The 15,248-nt window shown below is 48.3% G+C and overlaps 1 protein-coding gene across 1 annotated transcript in view; it reads right to left on the bottom strand.

Moving 5' to 3' along the window:
* Positions 1–5,429: 5,429 nt before the first annotated feature.
* HEXA (hexosaminidase subunit alpha) overlaps positions 5,430–15,248 on the bottom strand; it is a 39,766-nt gene continuing 29,947 nt past the window's right edge. Inside the window, exons 3-14 of the mRNA XM_024128888.3 lie at positions 15,014–15,079; positions 13,350–13,396; positions 12,727–12,837; positions 11,753–11,854; positions 11,131–11,263; positions 10,019–10,199; positions 8,991–9,077; positions 8,661–8,733; positions 7,822–8,005; positions 7,564–7,654; positions 6,762–6,866; positions 5,430–5,672 (exon numbers count right to left, since the gene is read on the bottom strand). Coding sequence (XP_023984656.1) covers positions 5,609–5,672; positions 6,762–6,866; positions 7,564–7,654; positions 7,822–8,005; positions 8,661–8,733; positions 8,991–9,077; positions 10,019–10,199; positions 11,131–11,263; positions 11,753–11,854; positions 12,727–12,837; positions 13,350–13,396; positions 15,014–15,079 — 1,244 coding nt within the window. The 3' untranslated portion in view covers positions 5,430–5,608. The remainder of the gene's footprint in view (positions 5,673–6,761; positions 6,867–7,563; positions 7,655–7,821; positions 8,006–8,660; positions 8,734–8,990; positions 9,078–10,018; positions 10,200–11,130; positions 11,264–11,752; positions 11,855–12,726; positions 12,838–13,349; positions 13,397–15,013; positions 15,080–15,248) is intronic.

Below are 15,248 nucleotides of genomic sequence, written 5' to 3' on the forward strand. Positions count from 1 at the left end.
AAAGTTCTTATATGTCTTTCCTTTGATTTATTCCTAGGATCATATAATTGTTAACTCTTGTTACATGAGGCATGCAATTACATGAGGCAATGTTATTTTTTATTTGTTCATTTATTTTTGCTTAAGTCAACTTGAGTTGTTTCCCTGCAACTAAAGGAGTCTTGACTAATGCAGGTAGCATCAAGAAATGATGATGGAGAGCTCAAGAGACACATCATCTTGAAGTTGGAGACTAACATACCCTGCTAAGTGAATTAGACAAGGGGGCAACTTGGAAAAATTAAAAGCAGGAAATTGACATAACCTGACTTGCAGCTTAAAAAGATGACTTGAGGCAGGTGCATCAGGATCCTCTTCCAAGTTCAGGGTAGATGTTATGTGCTTATAAAAAGATGGTGGCAGTGCAGATGGAGGGGAGTAAATGGCTCCAAGATTTATTGATACAGAGTGGGCGTGACTTGGTGACAGATTAGAAGGCAATTGTGACAGATAGGGAGCAATTAAGGATGATTCCCAGATTTTGGCTCAAATGAGTGGCAGAAGAGTGGTATAGGAGTAGAGTAGGTAGCTATGAAGAAAGGTGATGAATTCTGTCTGGCACATGAGCTTCGGGTGATATGAAGTGGATGAGTTTGGGGCTCAGAGGATATAGATATATACATATAGTTAAAGATTTGGTTGTATGTAAACGAGATCACTGAGAAGAAAGTATAGAAGAGGAAAGAGGACAGACCCTTAAAAACATGATTGGTTGTGGGATGGGAGTTTGCTGGAAGAGTCAGTGATGCAGGTTGAGAAACAATCATGAAAGATGTAGGAGAAAACTCAGGGAAGGATGGTGTCAAAGAAGTCTGGGAAGAAAGAATATCAAAAGAGTGATCAAAATCTCAAAATACAAGGAAAGGTCAAGGAATGTTTTCATGCTTATTGAGAAATGTCCCTTGACTCGGCAACATGTAGGTTATTGTTGGCCTCAGTGAGAGCAGCCTTCATGAGGACTGAATGAGAAGTGGAGAAATGGAGCCAAACTTGCAGTTGGTTCAGGCAACCTGACTGAGAAAAAGCAGGCTGCAGAGTTTTTGTTTAAAGACAAGGGAGATGGGGCTTCCCTGGTGGCGCAGTGGTTAAGAACCTGCCTGCCAATGCAGGGGGACACGGGTTCGACCCCTGGTCCAGGAAGATCCCACATGCTGCGGAGCAACTAAGCCCGTGCGCCACAACTACTGAGCCTGTGCTCTAGAGCTCAAGAGCCACAACTACTGAGCCTGTGTGCCGCAACTACTGATGCCCGCGTGCCTAGAGCCTGTGCTCCGCAACAAGAGAAGCCACCACAATGAGAAGCCTGTGCACCGCAACCAAGAATAGCCCCCTCTCACCACAACTAGAGAAAGCCTGCGTGCAGCAACGAAGACCCAACGCAGCCAAAAAAAAATAAAAATAAAAAAAATAAAGACAAGGGAGATTGTGCATGTGTGTGTGCTGAAAGGAACCATTTGTAAGGAAGAGTTTGAAAAGTGGGAGGAAATTGAGCCCAGACATAGTTGAGTACCCAGCTTTATCTGTGTGTGTGTCTGAACGTGGAGCTCAAGAGCAGGAAGATGTCTGGTTCAGTTTGGGGCTGTGGCTGATGGCGGGGCGCAGGACAGGCTAGAATTAACTAGGCGAGCTTGGATCCACAGTCCCTGAGCACAAATCCCAACTCAGCCTAGCTGTCTAACCATGAACAAATCATTTAAACTGTCTATGTCTGTTTCCTTATCTGTCAGGTGAGGATAATATTGATACCTACAACCTCACTGGTTGGGATGAGGATTAAATAAAATAACATCCAATCGAGTGCTTATAACAGCACCTGACACAGCAAGCACATAAAAATGACAAAGCAGGGACTTCCCTGGTGGTCCAGTGGGTAAAACTCTGTGCTCCCAATGCAGGGGGCCCGGGTTCGATCCCTGGTCTGGGAACTAGATCCCGCATGCATGCCACGACTAAGAGTCGGCATGCCACAACGAAAAGATCCCGTGTGCCGCAATGAAGACCGGGCACAGCCAAAATAAATAAATAAATAATAAACTTTTTTTTTTTTTAATGACAAAGCATTTTTGTTCCCCTGGATGGATTTCCCCAAATATCTTCACTCAAATTTCTGACTTATGTGAGTATAGACAAACATTTGCATAGTTTTCTCTGAATATTTTCTTCTTAAATAAATATCTTCTTTTATAATAAATAATTATCCAGATGCCCCCAACATCCTCTCTTAAGTCCAGCAGCACATCAGCACAGCACAGATGTCCCTCTACCCATGTCTGCCTGCCAGCTGGTCTGTCTATACACACACACACACACACACACACACACACACACACACACACACACACACACACACCCTTTTCTGAGTGGCTTCCCAAAACATCCCTTCCTAATTTGCTATGAAGTGAGCCATAAAGAATTTATTAACAATGAAGAAAAATTATAGCTAAGTATCAGATATTCCAGAGGAAGTAAGATTTGAAATAAAAGCTAGAAAGTGGTTATTCTGAGAAGCAAGAGAATGGAACTGGGAAGGGGGACATATATAATGTTTCATCTCTTAAAAAGAAAACAAATCTGAAGCAAATACAACTACTGAGATGTGATAAAGCTGAGTGGTGGTTATACTGTATTATTTTATTCTCTACAGTCTTCTGTTTGCAACATTTGAAATCATTAAATAAAAGTTCTTACTATGGCAGGGAAGACCTAACATGGATGTGGTTAGAATATGGTTATTACTGTGAAGATAAGCAAGGTTCATGGACATTTCCATTTTTAAAAACCTCACTGAAAAATGCAGGAAAATACACACACACACACACACACACACACACACACACACACACACACACACACACACACAGGGCTACTTCAAAAAGGATTTTAAAAAACAACTGTGAAGATTTATATATAGTTAGCGTGAAGGGAATCAAAAAAAATCAACACGTAAATGTTTCACTGAAGGTAGTTAGTATGTATTTATATTATTTATATATTTATTAACGGTATAAAGGGACACTGATTTTCAAACTTTCAGTGTTTACTTATAAAGGAAAAAATACAGAATGATTTTAAGACAAAGAGAATTCCTACTTGCTTTCTTTCTTAGTGGAAAAAAAAGCACATGATACACAATTGTCACAGCCTGTACCAATTAATCTTACAAGTGATATTGACAAAAACTGTAAAAATCTAAACTTTAGAGTGCTAGCAATGTTGCCACTAGGCGTGTACATCTACATTGATATCAGTTAAATTCAATCTATATCATAGAATCCTTTTTTCACCTTTCCCTTGGAGAGCCAAGTATCATTTGGCTTTCCTCACCCCTTGCTGTGTCCCCCATCACTAGTGCTATGGAGCACCTGTGCTCCCAAGTCCTCTGCTATCCTATCCCTATGCTAATCCACGAAGGTGCACCTCAAAACATCAGGTTTCCAAGAAGGAGGGGTACCTGGCTCACTGCCTCAACTCCTACCAAGGAGGTGAATGTCCTCCCAGCCGCCATTCACTCCTTTACTTATATTCCCATTAGGGCTGCTTTGCATCCTTAAGAGATTCAGAGGAGAGCAGGGGCGGACCCTTTGTGCCCAAAGATAACTAGATCCAGGAAATCAGTCCAGGCACTTCCCCGCCCCCTGCTGGTAAACAGAGAACACAAGCAGGCCAGAGGAGCCTGGCCCAGCACAGGGTGGGACAGGTTAAGGGAGATGAGGTGGGGAAGCAGTGATTCTGTGCATTGGAACCGACTGGGCGGTTGCTACGGGCACTGTCTCTGACCTGTCAGCAGTTCAAGGTCTGATGATGACCTTCAGGTAAATGCCGTCATGATCAGTGGGCCCAGAGATGTGGTGGTAGAGGCTGGGGATCAGCACATCCCACCACTTGATCAGGCCACACTGATTTTTTTAATTGTAAAAATAACAACATTAAAGAAAATGTTTACGAGACGAGTAAGAAATCATAGACCTTTACTGCTTTAATACAAGTGTTTTCATGGTCTCGTCCTTCACTGACTTGAGGCTTACAATTTAGTGTCTGATCTTTTTATTTAACATTATCCCAAACAATAGCAATATTCCAGTTATGATCAGGAAGGAAGCAGAGGCACTTGAAGTATAGCAGCATTTCTGCAGGGTCCTTGCCTGGGACTACCCCAAAGCCTTCTCCAGGTAATAGAGAGTAAGGGCGCTGCTTTGGTGGGTACAGATAGTAAAGCCTTAACTCGTGTCTCTCCAGGCCAGAGCCCTGGGCTCGGCTTATCTGGGCTGTGTGAATACCCTTTCCCTAGAGGATTCTGCAGGTAGAAGGTGCCCAACCTGACCCTATGGTAACAGTGCAAGAAGGCCAGGCTGGTGTACGTCCAACCAAGTCGCCAAAGGAGCATGATCAAGGGACTGAAAGATGCTATTTAAGGACCAAATTTTACTGAGATCCCTTCTCAGGCCTGCCATCCCCAAGTTTCTGTATCCACTAGATTGGAAACTTTCTGAAAGAAATGCCTGGGACCTCTCCTTTGTTGTTCCAGCCCAGGACCAGGTAAAAGAAAAAAAATGGTCAAAGAAATCCTCATCTAAAACAGCTGCTGTCCACTACTGCCCAGCCTCTGGGCTGCACTGTCACTTGTGAACATGAAACCACTAGGGGGAAGTCTGGGTCCACGATGAGCCAGTTCCTCCCAGGGAAAACTGGTCAACTTGTGCAAAGACACTCTTCCAGAGCCACATGCCCACCTCTTGGTCCCCCAGGGGCTTCCCTGTCATGGTCTCAGCTGTGCCATCAATTCTCTGAGAAGATGCTATTGGACTGAAAAGGGGTGGGAGGAGGGGAGGAAGTTGCTGCCATTTTGGAGAGTTGAACAGGGCCTCTGGAGACTAAGTGCTTCAAATTCTTGGCACCTACCACAGTGCCAAGACCATAGTGTGTGTTCAATATTTAATAATGGTTGCATGCAATTGAAGTAACAAGAAACCCAAAGCAGAAGAAAAGCTCTAGGGGAGGGAATTTTGTGAGTATGCATGGGGGAGGGGCTATTCTGTGACCAAGTTGGGGCTGGAGCCCCTGCTGCTTCCCAGAACTTCTTTGGTCCCCTATGGTGTCTTCTGTATACAGAAGCCTTGGAGGTCTAAGTGATGAGTCTAAGGATGGGGTATGTGTCTGGACTATGTGTGGGGTTGGAGAGGCATCATAACTCAGGCGGAGCAGGACAGCACAAAGGCTGCGGGCTTCATTCCCAGCCCTCAGCTTATAAGATCCCTCCGGGGGCAGATACTGAGCCCAACCTGGCTGGGCCCTGTTGAGCCCTATCACCCTCAGGGGCAGAAGGCCAGTTCTGGCAGCTCCCTTACCCTAGGGCCACTCACATTTTTTTTCACACAGGTAATCCACATTCATTATAGAAAAACGCCACATCACTCTTTATTGGACACCAGCACCAACACCAGCCCCCTTGTCTCCAGGCACACAGGCACGTGGGCAAGGGGCCCCGTCCCGCGGGTGGGGTACAGTGGAAGCCTGGCCCCACTACCGCTCTCTTAGGGCCAGCACCCTCCTCGGTGCCTGGGGTACTTGCTCAGGTTTGTTCAAACTCCATGTCACAGTAGCCTACGCTGAGGGGCTGGGCCTGGACACCCCGCCTGCGAGAGGACGTAAAGAAACAGGGCGAGATGAGCCCCTTGGAAGGGGGTCGGTCTTGGGGCCCAGCAACACCTTCTCCACCACAACCAATGGTCTCCCCTTCCCCCAGTTCAGTGGATTTCAAAATGCCACTAGACACCAAAATTCCTTGGTGGGGGGGGGTCTCACTTTCAGAGATTCTTGCTTGGGGTGGGGCCGTGTGTTGGCAAGAATCTGCTATCTGAACAGGTGCCCCAGGTGATTTTGATACAGGGACACCCCGGAACCTTGAGGAACACCTCCGTATTTCTAACTTGCCTGTTTCTGTGCCCCAGCCCCAAATAACTCAGTCCCTTTAGAAAAAAGGTGGATGCCTAAGGGGTGCCCAGTGTTCCTGCCCACTGAGCCCCCATTAATGGCTCTAAAACTCTGTAAATGTGGTGAGGGGGGGAACCGAGGCACCATCCAGCCCATGCACAGGGTGTGGACATGAAATCCCATCCTTAGGTCTCAGCCTCACAAGTTCCAGGACCTGACCAATCTCCTTAGGGTACCTCTAGGCATGCCTCCTTTATTACCCAAATAAGTTATGTGCTCAGAGATGGTAAGGAACTAGCTCAAAGTCACCCAGTAAATTATTACAGACAGTTGAGGCTTAGACCCCACCATGCTTGGCTCTCAGCCTGGGACTCCCCTCTCTACTAGGCTGTTTCCCCTAGGGCCTCAAGACCTAGTAAGTGAATGAATCAGGGAAATGACCATCTTACGCAGGCCCATCCTAACAGGGGCACAGGTGTCATGAGAACCCATAAAAGCATGGCCATGGCCACGAGCGCAGACTCTGAAGTCAGCCTGGTTCATAACCTGGTTCTGAGCAACTTTGGGCAAGTTACTTAACTGCTCTGTGCGTCAGCTGCCTACCTCTGAAATGGGGATAAAACTACATCCCCCTTATAGGGTTATGGTAAAGATCCAATGAAGCAATGCTGGCAGAGGGCTGAGCGCAGGGCTTGCCACACACAGTATGCCCCTGCAAGTGTTAGCTATTATCAGTATTCTTTGCTGTCAGTAGGGGTCCTCAGCCCCCAACCTGCCCATGGCCTGCGTACCTCAGCAGCTCACAGCGGAAGTGTGCCAAACGTTTATAGGCAAAGTCCAGGTTGGTCACCATCTTGTTGCTCCACAGTCTCTCGGCAACAGCCCCTGCTCTAGGCCTGCAGGAAAGGGGACACACACCAGGTTGGGCCCTGGATTCCTGACAAGGGTGCTGGACACCCACAGCCTCTCGTTTAGGCACCCTGGACTAGCTCGGGGCCAAGGGACGTGATCGACACCTTAATCAGAGTGACAGCTGGCTGGAGGGCTCACAGGGACTTCTAGGGCCCAGCTCCATCTTCAGTAAAATGGGGATCGTGATCCCATCTCCTCCTCTCCCAAACACATGGGAACCAGAGTACGTCTTAAAGGCATCGTGAACAGTTACTGACAGTGGCCGCAGCAGCTGTTCTCAAAATATAAACTCTACACACCCAACCAGACTTGGTGAGGGGCTGCAGCCTCTGAGGAGACAGCAGAGAGGAGTCTTATCACAGGGCCATGCACTTTAGGGTTGGATCCTGAGCAAGCCATCCCGAAAGCAACCTTCTTTCAATGTGTTCTCCAGGACTCCTTATCTCTATCTGTGAAATGGGGACAACAGTCTCCATCCGACACACCTAATGGGCTGGAGGAGCAAATATGCAAGTCAGGCGGGAGGCGACTTACATACAAACAGGGGCAACACTGCGATGCCCCTTTTCTCCCAGGCCTGAAAGGAGGGTGCTTGGCTGGGGGAGGCTGGACGGGATTGAGCCTGTAAGGGAGAACCCACGCCCGCAGGCCCAACCCTCCACGTCCCCAGGAAGCCCTTACCAGAGCCTGGGGACCAGGTTCGTGCTGTCCACATACTCTCCCCACATACAGGCCTCTCCGCCGATCACCAGAGCGTTCTGCTCAGGGCTACCTGAGGGAAAACAAGCAACCACAGGCCTCTACCACCTTCCCAACGTGGCCCTCTCCTCAGATAGGTTGTTTCGTCTCTTGACCTGCAATGTCCAGCCCAGAATCTCCTGCCTCCCGCCCTGTACCCCACTCAGCCGCCTTTGGCAGCAAGGAGAGCTCCCTGTTTACCTTCAAATGCCAGTGGCTCCACCATGTAGATCTTCTTCCAGTCAGGGCCATAAGTTATGTGGTTCAGGTACCAGGGGGCAGAGAGCAGGGCCCGGAAGCCGGCACGGGTGACCAGTTCCATCTCCTTCATGTACCTTACAGGCATCTCTTCTCGCCATACCTGGATGACTGTGTCTGGCTGAACCTGTCATGAAAGGTCAAAGGGCAGTAGGAGATTCCCGGGCCACAGTTACGCAAGCAGCCCAGGCCGAGGGGTGTGTGCTCTCTCTGCTACCCAGCAGCAAAGCACTTCTCTAGACCCCTAACCACTGAGCTTCTAGCCCAGTGCAGAGGCCAAGGGCCCCACAGGCCCTAGGAGAGCTCCCTGCTGCCTCTCCCCTAGTCCTTCTGCAGCTTCCCTGTCTACACTGAGATAGTAACACCAGCTGTGAGCTAAGGGAGACAGGCAGTGGGGCCCAGGAGACTCATCAGGAGCTACCATGTCCAAGCATCTCCAAATGCTTCTGAGGACGGGACGAGGTTCCTGCAGAGCCCCTGACGTGGCAGGAAGCTGGGATCTTACTGCTCAACAATGAAGGAGAAGGTAGCCCTGCTTGCAGACCTGGAAGATCCTAGTCTATGACACAGGCAGGAAAACCCCACCCATCATGCCAGTCTCAGGAATCCCAAGTAACCTAGCAGCAGAAATAACTCGATCAGTTCATAGTGAGGGAAGACAGATGGAGGCTCTGACACCCACACTCAGGGCTCAGACCTCTGTACCCGCACAGGAGCAGGGAAGGGATGGGAGACCACGGGTAGGCACCGAGGGTGGCCCCTTCTCTCTGCCCCTGGCTCACCTTTACTTTATTATCAAACACCTCCTGCCACACCACGTAGCCCTTGCCGTAGGCAGAGACGATGTCCAGCAGCCTAGAGAGTAAAGAGAATGTCTGCTCAGTTCAGACAGGCTCTGTGCTACAGGTGCCAGTGCCCTGGGGGCTGAGCCTGGTTAGGGGCCCATTCCTGACTGACCAGTTGGGAATCGACCGCTCCAACGAAAGGACATGACAAAGGACCCCTTCAGGGGCCCAGAGAGTGGTCCAGCAGGTCCTGGTCCTGCTATGGAAAGTGAGGACTCCACAGGAGTTGACCCCCAGGGACCCTGCCCACCCTCCCTCCTTCCTCACTTCTGGATGTAGAAGGACTCCAGCTTCTTGAAGTCCTCACCAAAGCCTTTCTTCTTCATAAAGGCCTGGATATCTGGGTTGGACTTCCTGAATCCCAAAAGAAAATGAAGATTAATTCTTTTGACATCCTCAAAGCCCAGAGCTTGGGGATGTGTCACCTGGCCTCCCACAACTCCTTTTTTTCACCTGAAAAACCAATCGACTGAGGATCTCAAGAGGCCACAAATTTGGGAAGTGTGGCTAAACAAAGCTAAATGAAGGGGGCCACTGACATAGGCTGAGAAAGGCTGAGTCTGGATCTGAAGAGCTTCAAGTTCACCCTCAAAGATAACACATATCAATCTCTCTGGGCTATGACACGTGGCTCTGAGGTCTTGGCTTGGGGCTCCGGCACACTGGATTCTGGCTTCTGTCTCTTACCTCCCACACCCTGGGCATAGTCTGCTTTTCCCTTAATATTTATTCTTTATTCCAGTTGGATACAAGCATTGCTGTCTGTCACCCACTGCAGCTCCCTTATCCCACAAGGTCTACATTTTGTTTTTTCCCTCCTCCACTCTTTCCTCAGATCCAGCGCTAGTGCCCACTTTGCCAAGAAGCCCCTGAGCCTCTTTTGAGCTAAGCAGATCTGAGGGTTGGAAGCTTACAATATAGTACTAACTAGACACTGTCATATATTAGCCTCAAATCCATATGTGTCCTGTCTCTTCAACCAGACTATTTTAAGCTGTCAAAAGCAGGGATTGTTTTTCTCTATCCTGATTTTTCCAAGACAATTCTGTGCCCAGAGCTGGTTTTTCTGTAAATATCTCGAGGCTATGACAAGAGGAAAGGAGAGTTTCACATTCACAGCCTTGCCAAAATCAGGTAGGGCCTCTCTGTAGGTGGAGAGAGAAAAGGCCGAAGACCTGAGCCATCAGGATGGAGACAGATGAGGAACACCTGAGACAGGCAGCTTCTCACGGGCTAACCTCTACTCTAAGTAGGCAGTTCATCAGGCCAGGATGGGAAGGTCACAGGGCTCATACCAGCAGGTGAAATCAACCTCATCTCCTCCAAGGTGAAGATAAAAATCTGGGAAGACAGAGCTGATCTCCAAGAAGAATGTGCTCATGAACTCATAGGTATTGTTGAGAGCGGGATTCACCGGCCCAAAGGTGCCAGAAGGGTGAGACCCAGAGTAGCAAGGAGTTAATAATCCAGGGACACCTAAGGCAATAGAGAACCTCACACTAGTGTCACAAATACACAGACCCCACATACAGTCATATACATGATGACAATCATGTTCACAGACATTACATGCACACAGATAGGAACACTCAGGCATTCACAGACACTGGTAATTATGAGCATTTAGTGACAATCAAAGAAATACAAATATGTCCACAATCATACACAGACAACTGTCACACACACACTCCTGCCTTGACACACTCTTCCAGCAGGGGTCACCCTTGGTCCCAAAGTCTGCCCTCACGTAGCCTATGGGCAGAAAAGCAGAGAGCCTGATCCAGCAAAACTGGCAAAATCTTTCTTCCACTCCAGGGCACAACAACCTACAAGGGCATCATGAGGCAAGGATGTCTGAGAAGAATTTGCCCTTTTTATTTATTTTTTTGGCTGCATTGGTTCTTTGTTGCTGTGCACAGGCTTTCTCTAGTTGCAGAGAGCAGGGGCTGCTCTTTGTTGCGGTGCATGGGCTTCTCATTACGGTGGCTTCTCTTGCTGCAGAGCACAGGCTCTAGATGCACGGGCTTCAGTAGTTGTGGCTCGCAGGCTCAGTAGTTGTGGCTTGCGGGCTCTAGGGCACAGGCTCAGTAGTTGTGGCGCATGGGCTTAGTTGCTCTGCGGCATGTGGGATCTTCCTGGACCAGGGCTCGAACCCGTGCCCCCTGACTGCCAGGCGGATTTTTAACCACTGCGCCACCAGGGAAGTCCCTGCCCATATTTTAATAGTAAAAAGCAGCCTCCTTCGCCCAAAGTAAATTCTGCCTATCTAAATTCCGAGTGGAAAAAGTTGATGGAAAACATTCTTCCAGAGACCAAGGCTGAGGCATGCTACATCCAAGAGCCAATATCCTAAAGTCCCATTGAGGAGAATCAGTAGACTCCCTCCAACTCCAGACATTTTTCTTACCTGGTCCCCATGACAGAGTGTGGCCAGGAGTGTCGAACTCTGCCAACACACGGATACCCCGCAGCCGTGCATATTCAATCACCTCCTTCACATCCTGTGCTGTGTAGATGTGGGTGGCAGGGTTGTAGGACCCCTGAAAGGCACAAAACACCATTCAGGATCTCATTTCCTAAAGGCTAGCAGAGGAAAGGATACTCAAAATGCCTTCTGGACCCCCCTGGATATCAGAAAATCTACCAACAGCCCTTTGGTATCAGGGGTTGTCTTCAAGGAACTTTATCATAATTTCCCACAAGCTATCACATCTACTGTCTTATCTCAGTGCCGTGATGCCAGTGAGATGAATAAGGTAGTTATTATGCCCAGCTAACCAAATATAGATAAATAAAAAGAAGATGGGACCAGGAGAGATTCTCTCCTGAAGGTCACAGAGCAAATTAATGGTGTAGTTTGGACCTGAACTCAGGTCTCCTGACTCCAAATCCAGTGCCCACCCCCTATATGTCAGTGTGTCCCTAAAACTGGCTGGTTAGGAGGAGAGCTGGTGTCCTTGCCAGCAGGGCACCATAGCCAGGTTCAGACTTCAAGCCATCAACTTGGTCTGGGCGAAATTAAGGCATACCTTTTTGGTGAGGTCTGGAAAAGTGAAGCTCTCATATGGGAAGGAAGAGTCATCGACCAGATGCCAGTGGAACACGTTGAATTTATTGTACGCCATGACATCCTGTAGGTCAGAGCACGCACTGTTAACTCAGCAAAACTTCTCCGGCTTCAGCCCCAAGCTTGGCAGGCTGCTCCACACACTTTAACAGGCTCGACCTGCCCAGCTTCCTGCTAAGTGTTCACAGGTTCTCCCTGTCAAACCTTCCCATTGGGTTGTGCCTGGCATGGAGGGAAGGGGAAGACCCTGCACATGCAAAGATGGCTGACAGAAGTAGTATCTCCTCTTTGGGGGATGAGTTATGGTCACATCGAGAGAAGGGCTGCAGCTCCGTGGTACCCTGGGGTCTTCAGAAAGCCCCACAATACCCTGAAAACTAATATTTCCTCCTGCCATTTGTTTTGGGTTGTCTGACTAGTGTTTATCCAAACTGAGGTCTGTTGTGAATTTAGTAGCCCCATAATCCATAAATTTCAGATGCCAAAACTGGTGGATGTGTCCACTTCTTTGGTTCCATCAGGAGAGCAAAGGAAAAGTTAGACACGTGAGCTAGATCAGCAACTGTCAGGTAAGACTGCCCATCAAATTCAAGACAGTTAGGAACATCCCCAGCTAAGGCTTTTGAACATCTCTTTCCTATGACTTTGTACTAACTAAAGTTAGCTCTACTCAGTCAAAGAAGTCAATTCCCCAAACCACTTCCTGCATCGCTGGAGATAGCCTGGATATTGGTCCTCAGTAGCCAGTGGGGTAGGTTTAAATCACTCTTGTTATTTTTTTGAATCTTGGAGCAGGTCATCTTTTACATTTTTCCCGGGGGCTCATAAAGTTATGCACATTCTCTCTGTACCTCTTTAAGAATACGGCACCTGATCTATCTGTTATCCCATTACCCCAGAACCCTGAGGGCAAAGAAGGCCTTAAGGCCTGGGTACCAGAGTGTCCAGGATGCTAGCCAGTGGCAGGTAATGGCGAGACGTATCCAACAACAAGCCCCGGTGAGGGAAGCGGGGGAAGTCCTCAATCTCCGTCTTGTTGATATAGAACTGTGTGGACCAAACACTGAACATGTTAAGATTCAAAGGAAATTCACCAGTGGGGTGGAGGGGGATGAGAAAAGTCTTCCAAGATCCCTGAAAAGCCAACCTGTGACTGTTCTGCAGGGTAACTGTCTCCACAAACACCGCACACCTCTACCTCAATGACCATAAGCAGGTACCTGTCCAGAGAGCAACTGTCCCGTGCCAGCCAAATACAGCTGTCCCACATACCACTCAGCCCACACATTCCAGATTTTCACTGACTGTTAACATCTTCTTCAAAGCAGTGTGGTCTCAAGGTCATTGCTAAACAATGACTCAGGGGAACTAAGTTATACCCCAACTGGCAAAATCTACCAAACCAGTTTCCACCCATATCTCCTTGAATACTCTTTTTTGGGGCCATCTCAAGCCACTAGGACTCTGTTTAAGGTAAAATAAGATATTTCCAGGACTCTCAACATTGGGAGCAAACCCCAGAGATTTAAAAGGAGCCCTTTTTGAGGGCCCATACTCACCGTGCCCTCAGGAGATCTCCAAACAAGCTGGCTAAAAGTCTCCAGACCTGCAGGGAAGTACAGAGGCAGATGTAAAGACTTAGGGAGGTGGGTAAAGAGTTGGAACCATTTGGAAGGTTCCCACATGGCACAGCACAGTGCTTGGGCACACAGTGAGAGGGGATCTAGTGTAGGCTTGATGGTTCTCAACAGTTACGAAAAGGGGAGAGTAGGAAGCCAGTATCTATTTTTACTCTGCATTTTATTTTGGGAGGTGGCAGCGTAAGGGGTTTTCGTGCCCCTCCTAGCAATACACTAACCCACATGCCTCTTATCTATACTTCCTAAGCCTTGAATTTACAAAGATATTAAGAAGAGAGGCCAAGATGTGTGCCCATGAGGACAGATGCAGGGACAAGCCAGCTCACAAGGGGTTAAAGCTTTCCATGGATAATACCCATCAGGAGCTAAGGGAGCTGAGAAAAAGGGGCCCCCAATCTGCTGCCCCTTCACTTCTCCCAGACTGAACTGTGAGAATGTGATCATTGACTTGAGTTTCATAAACTCAACGAGATCAGAAACTTGTGGGTCCACAGCTGGACTTAGAAGACAAAGAAGCCTCCACTTTTCCTCTTTAGAGCCTGAGAAGAGAACTAGCTATAGGGAGCTGAGGTGTGGCAGGCAGCAACTGTCCCAGAAGACTGGACAGACTCCTAGATTCCAGCAAAGCCCACGGGCAGGCATGCTGAGTCCAGAGCACTAGATGTTCTCAACAGCTGGGGCCTCACTCCTGAAAATCCAGCAGAAGCCCTGTGAAGGATTCCCAGAATCCTAAATTTTCAGAATTTAAGAATCTGTGAGACTTTCATGGTCACTCAGTAGCTCATTGGAGGCAGACTTCCAGTGTACCATCTGGGCTTCTCTCCAGTCTGACTCTGACGCCTAGCACTCAGGGTCCCAGATCTCCCCTACCTTAACCTGCCTAATAGTTAACACCCACACAAAAGCTACAAGAGGTAGAAAGGGGAGTTGGCATGCTGTTTCTCCAAAACACAGGGGAGGGGAGGAGGAGCTAGGGAACAAAGACAAACCAAAACAAAGTCTGGAGTTCAGTGAGAATTTCTCTCATCATTCACCAGCAGACCTTTTCCCAAAAGTGGTAGAGTTGTTTGGCTAAGTCTGTATCTAGGGACCGAATACCTTTTCAGTAAGCCAAGAAGAAGGGCAGGGGGGCCTATCACTCGTTAGCTAGCAAAGTCCTCATTTTCTCCCCAAATAATAGAGTTCTACATATTTTACCACTCTTTACCTCTTTTTTGACATTTATCTATTCCTTTTGATCTAGTTTTTAAAGAACCTTTCCAATCATGTGTCTGAAAGGAGAGCTGAACAAGCAGTGCTTGTGGCAGAGTGGGCCCCTCTCCCCAGCTGCCTGCCCCCTGCTTCCCCAGAGCACCTGCCCAGGGGAGTGGCTGCCCCTGCACAGGCTGACACCTGTCAACTTCTGGAGACAGCTGTAAGAATACTCCCTTCAGGGAGCTGGGGAAATACTCCAACTGGTCCATAAAGCAAGCTTCCTAAGGTAGGGATGTTCGCTGGGCCCCCAGTCCTGCCCCCTACCCCATCAGGGCTGACCTTCCCACATCATCCTTCTCTCTCTCCCAGCGTCAGCCCCATCTTATTACCTCGGAGGGCGCCCCAGACAGTCTCTGAGAGGAGCAAACACTGCTCATCATTTACGGTCAGGGTGTCTGAAATGACAGAAATGACCCCATTTGGTTAAGGATTTCTACCCTCAGATTACAATCACATGTTCTGTGCAAATCCTTGGATTAGAAAATAACAACAAGAGAACAGTAGGGAGGTTCCTTAAAAAACTAAAAATAGAATTACCATATGATCCAGCAATCCCACTACTGG

The sequence above is a fragment of the Physeter macrocephalus genome, chromosome 11 (assembly GCF_002837175.3).
Source record: "Physeter macrocephalus isolate SW-GA chromosome 11, ASM283717v5, whole genome shotgun sequence".
Classification (NCBI taxonomy): Eukaryota; Metazoa; Chordata; class Mammalia; order Artiodactyla; family Physeteridae; genus Physeter; species Physeter macrocephalus.